Source organism: Poromitra crassiceps (assembly GCF_964638095.1).
Source record: "Poromitra crassiceps genome assembly, chromosome: 7".
Taxonomy (NCBI): domain Eukaryota; kingdom Metazoa; phylum Chordata; class Actinopteri; order Beryciformes; family Melamphaidae; genus Poromitra; species Poromitra crassiceps.
Window position 1 is genome coordinate 54308085 of NC_139628.1, and position 5968 is coordinate 54314052.

Here is a 5968-nt window from a genome sequence, read left to right on the forward strand (position 1 = left end):
CTACGGGCTACTGGGATCCTCTGGGACAGTGTGGATCCTCATCCTGGAGGAGTGGTATTTCCTATAAGATGCTGTGACCGCAGCCAGTAGACACACAGCCGCAGTGATGCCGAACACTGTGGCTACAGTCGGCTCTGTGAGGGGTTTGGAGACGTCAGCGGGTGGGACAGGAGACCTGGTCACAGCAGGGGTCGAAGTTCTCATCTGATGGGACTCACTGGGGGAATAAAAAGAGAAGTGTGCAATATTATTTTAAAGCCTGTGCTTATTAAATTAAGTAATACACTCTGTGTAGCATAATACAGCATCAGACTAAAGATGATGTTTTATGAAGAAGGACCTGCCTGTCAGAGGTGAACAGGCCTGCAGTAGAGACAGGAAACAAGTTGAGGTTGGTGGAGGGAGGAGCGACGTCAGAGTACAGACAAAACCTCCTGTCAGGGCAGAAAACTGAACCCTGGTATCCCTGAACCTGGGTATTAAAAAGAAAACAAAGACAAGATAGATGCACATATGGTTACATGTATATAATACATTTTAAACATCAATATATCATTGTCAAATGAACTCTGACACTTCGGTATGATTACAGTAAACAAATAGTAAAAGGTGGAGAAGATTTGTCACTTGTTCTATCCCACACCATTTGTCACACCTTATCAGGCGGCCTATCATTCCTAACAAACCCCTGATTTCACTGGTAATTTAGCTGATAGGAAGATATACTTTAAAATACCCGTGAGAAAGACGTGGGTATAATTCATAAACCTAGTGTTCAACAACACTACAGGCTTATCAAGTGTCACCTGAATGGCGCCTCCTGCTGGACAGTTCATCCATTCAGAACCAGACACTTGGATCTGGAACTTGTTAGGTCCAACACATCTGTGTCTGTAACAGCGACCCTCTACAGAGCCACCGGACGTGAGCAACTGACTCTGCTTCTGACAGAGAGGGGTGGAGGGAGAGGAGAGAGAGGGAGAGAGAGAGAGAGAGAGAGAGAGAGAGAGAGGAGAGAGAGAGGGGTGGAGGGAGAGGAGAGAGAGAGAGGGGTGGAGGGAGAGGAGAGAGAGAGGGGTGGAGGGAGAGGAGAGAGAGAGAGGGATGGAGGGAGAGGAGAGAGAGAGGGGTGGAGGGAGAGGAGAGAGAGGTGGATGGAGAGGAGAGAGAGAGAGAGAGGGGTGGAGGGAGAGGAGAGAGAGAGAGAGGGGTGGAGGGAGAGGAGAGAAAGAGAGAGGGGTGGAGGGAGAGGAGAGAGAGAGAGAGAGAGGGGTGGAGGGAGAGGAGAGAGGGAGAGAGAGAGAGGGGTGGAGGGAGAGGAGCGAGAGAGAGAGAGGGGTGGAGGGAGAGGAGAGAGAGAGAGAGAGAGGGGTGGAGGGAGAGGAGAGAGAGAGAGAGGGGTGGAGGGAGAGGAGAGAGGGAGAGGAGAGAGAGAGAGAGAGGAGAGAGAGAGGGGTGGAGGGAGAGGAGAGAGAGGAAATTAGTCAACGTAAGAGAGGTCAAACCGTTTCGATTATAGCCTATGGTTACATATCTACCTAACAGGTACACACGTTAAGACACACAAACAAAACGCATTAAACTGTTATACAGGATTAAAATATACTAAGGACACACACACACACACACACACACACACACACACACACACAGACACACACACACACACAGACACACACACAGACACACACACACACACACACACCTCTCTGGTCAGGTTGGAGAAGAAGCAGCGGCTGTCAAGGCCGTAGATCTCCCCACTCCACTCCTCTTCCTCTGATCGCCTCTCATTCTCCTCTTTCCAACACTCACTCTGAGAGAGAAGAGGAGACAGAACAGCAAGCATGTCAGCCATGCGCTACGTTAGGTCTGTACTGACTTACAAACTCACAGTCAGTGCAAGAGTTTCATATTATCAGGTGGGGAAGGAGGGAAAAAGACTTGGCAATGCAAAAACAAAAGAAGAGTAAGAAAGAATTAAACTTAAAGATTTTGTTTGGGGTGAAGATGGTTTATAATAAACTGTAATACGTACTCCATTCCTCAGGGGTTTATATATTCGGCATCCCTCCAGGTATTGATCGGTCTGGCACTCCCCCTTGTGGAGGTGGAGGTAATGACACCCATGTCCACTGAGCGAAGTAGAAACATGAAAACCTTTGTACTGGAAATGCATGATCCATATCTCACATCCCAGACATGAATCTGGAGTTTGTGGTGTGGAAAACAATATTTGGTTATATAATATTTGAATTAAAACAGCTGCAACAACTACTACCTGCCAGTGCAGAAGAAGGATGAAGAGTTGCTCTGACAGGTTGACACAGATCCAAACATGGCTCCTTCACCTATGATAAGTTTAATCATGAAACAGTATATTTCCCTCTCCTGCAAATGTATTGACACACACAGATCACATTGTCTAAAAGATATTAACGAGACTAGTGTGCCCACTTGAACTCTTATGTCTTATTTTGTAAAGAACTTAAAGTAAAGAAGAAAGTAGACTCTACTTTTCATGAAAAACAATGACTTCCATTATTATTACATGTGCAAATATCATGCATAATTGATGTATTGGCACATAACATCCATCCTCTTCATCAGCTAACCTCACCATCTCCCCACACCAGGTTCTGTGCCCGGCTGAGGTGGACAGAGTACCAGCCCGTGTCCTGTAAGGCAGCCAGGGTGAGCGGGTCGATCCGGACCGCAGCCGAGTCCGCCAGCACCGACGCCATGATGGACCCCTGCAAGAGCCGGGCCTCCCAGTGAGAAGACACGCCCCCCGGGGCTACGTCCTGGAGGAGGGACAGGCAGGGTGCGGGTAAGGAAGACAGAGCAAGCAGAACCATACGGGCCTGGGGTGCATTGGTGAATCAGTACCAGGTTCTCTAGTGGTCCTCCCAGCTCGGGGTCAGTGGAAGCCAGGTGCTTCTGCAGAGCGGAGACAACCGACTGGGTGTAGATCCTCGACTGGCCCGAGCCGTCAGCGTGAGTCACTCTGCCCCGAGGAGAGCAGCCCGTGCCAGCTACAGGACAAAATGACAAAACACACAGCGAAATACAGACGATCAGCTTTTTCCAGTGTACATGATCTGACACACAGTGACAAAACAATATGGAATCTGGTTATAGATCTGGTTAACCTTGAGAAGAGGAGGAACAGTCTCTCCAGGTGCTGAAGAGATCTTTTGAGAAACCGAGCGCATGAAACAGCTCATGGATCACAGTCTGGAAAACAGATCGTTTACTGCACAAACCTATTATTACGTTATCTAAAATACATAGAATAATACTGTAAAACTTATTCGTTTTTGTCAACAAAAGTTAAATACCATCCTTTTAACAGTACCATAAATTGTTTTATTTTTGTGTCATCGGCCATTTTGGTATCAAACTCATCTTATTTTGGTACAAAACCCCCTGTAGCCTATACTGTATACAGGTGCAAACTGTCTCCCCCAGTTTAGTGTGAAAACACCATTAGTCTTACCTGTACAGTTCCCAGGTGACTGTACGTGTCTCCAGTCAGTCTGTCCCGGCAGATGACCACCACCCCAGCCAGAGGACGCCCACGGGGGTCCGTCTGGCAGTGGACTGCATAGGCTAACACACTGGGCTGGGGAGGGGGGGGGGGGGGGGGGGGGGAGGGGGAGGGGGGAGGGGGAGGAGTCAGAAAATAACATGAGTAAGGTGACAGTGGATTATCAGATCTGAATGGTGTTGTTGCTTCCTGGTATGTTTTATTTTACAGAGCAGGTTAATAACTACTGCGTGTTTTACAGTGCAGGTTAATAACTACTGCATGTTTTACAGTGCAGGTGAATAACTACTGCATGTTTTACAGTGCAGGTTAATAACTACTGCATGTTTTACAGTGCAGGTTAATAACCCCTGCATGTTTTACAGTGCAGGTTAATGCATGAATAACCCCAGTGAGTAGTGCCTCTTCACCTGTGCTCTGCACTTGTCAGTCCTCTGTACATGGAGATAGAGCAGGAAGTCCGCGTCAGGCAGTCCAGCACCGTCCGGTCGCAGCACGGTCCTCACTGCCGAGTGAGCTTCTGGATACACATCACATCCAGCCAGGTGATCATCTGGGATCTGTCCGTCAGAGTGGAGGCACAACATGACATGTGGGTTTTGAGATCTTTAACTTTCTTCTGTATGTACACTTATGGAAGAGGAGCACATCCACTCGTGCGTTCTTCAGCTTGTCTCTGCAGCTATGTTCATAATAAACAAGAATAATTCAGAGGTTGACACTCACTGTCACATCGAGACAGGTCTCAGTCCTGTAGTTGTCGTTGGCTCGACCACACCTGAATCAAGCGAAATATTTATACATTTTCTCCTTTATTGAACAGCACACAGTGAAGGGGGACAGGAGAGGCTCATATTTGAACCAAGAGTGACGAGGCAACACAGTTGATCTCAATTATCAGGCCTTCCAATGTTTAAGGCTGTTCATTCAATATATCTCTTTTGATTGGGTGAAAACCCTCATTAGTCCAATTATCAAGTACATTTTAAAGATTATATGGTTCTCGGTTCACACACTGATGCACCATGACACTGACACACACACACACGCACACACGCACACACACCTGTTGTAGTTGGCGGTGCTAGAATTCCTCCAGAGGAACTTGCAGTACTTGTTGATGTCCCTGCTGAGCAGCAAAGGACCAGCAACTCTGCTCACTGTAGACACACATGAGAAGCAGGTGAAAAGGTCAAAGCACACACACACACACACACACACACACACACACACACACACACGCACACGCACACGCACACGCACACGCACACGCACACACACACACACACACACACACACACACACACACACACACACACACACACACACACATCCCCATCACCTCACCTGACAGCAAGGAAGAGATGATCCTAAGAGCCTCTCCCACCGCTGGCTCCAGCCTGGCTCTCTCTGCCTGTGATAGGTCGCGGCGGTCCCTCGGAACCCAGGTCCGGATCCTGATTGGCTGTGCCTGGGAGACTGGGATGGGCGGGGCCAACTCTCTCAGGCTCCTCCTCTGCTTCAGTGAAAGCGTGCCCAGAGGTGACACCCTCCGTCCTGGATGACGTCTGGCCTCCCTGGGTGGGCCGTCTGCATGGATGGGTGCAGCCGTGACCACCTCAACTCGGGACTGGACCTCATCAAAGATGCACTTTCCCAGGGCCCCAGCAGGGGGCCTCGCCTCCATCACCATCAGCAGCAGCAGCAGCAGCAGCAGCAGCAGCAGCATCCGCACCCACAGTTTGTGGGATGGAGGGAAAGTCATAATTACAGCAGCAACATCTGGAACTCATCTGCAGGTCACAGCAGGAGCCATGATGAATCCATGTTTGATATTCTGGCTGGAAAACTTTTGTCTGAAAGTTGTCTGTGTAGATTCCTTCCAGTCAGGTAGTACAGCTAAAAGTCCAAAACAAAAACAAACTAAATCCACTGCACTTCCAATGAATTATAACGTTTTACGTCCAGTGGATTTTGCACACACACACACACACACACACACACACACACACACACACACACACACACACACACACACACACACACACACACACACACACACACACACACACACACACACACACACACACACACACACACACACACACACTGTAACAGTCACTTTGGTTGCAATCACATGTTGGTCCACTGTGTGGCGCTCCTTATTATTGTATTGTCTTTACGACAACTTACTTTACGTCTCTCTTCTTCTCCAGTCTGCCTCCATGCAAGACGCAAGTCAGACTCTTCTCTGTTACAAGACTTGGTGTGTGTGAATTCGCGTTCTCTATGTCTAGCTTCTACATGTGTGTAGAGAATTAGTGCCGTAGAGACCAAAGGCTTTATATGGTCGACACGTGTTTAGCAATGAGTAAACGGTCTGTGCGCAAATCCCACAACTGCCGTGGTTTGAGTCTGTCA

General features: G+C 48.4%; 1 protein-coding gene across 1 annotated transcript; it reads right to left on the reverse strand.

Moving 5' to 3' along the window:
- On the reverse strand, positions 1–5312 carry LOC310779711 (ciliated left-right organizer metallopeptidase-like; the record flags this gene model as incomplete). The annotated part of the gene is made up of 13 exons (XM_083640211.1): positions 1–217; positions 345–472; positions 1706–1813; positions 2036–2132; positions 2279–2348; positions 2618–2801; positions 2887–3032; positions 3150–3234; positions 3497–3622; positions 3958–4107; positions 4274–4325; positions 4614–4707; positions 4895–5312. The coding sequence occupies 13 exons, from the start codon at positions 5310–5312 to the stop codon at positions 1–3; spliced, it is 1875 nt and encodes a 624-aa protein (XP_083496337.1).
- Between the last annotated feature and the right edge of the window lie 656 nt (positions 5313–5968).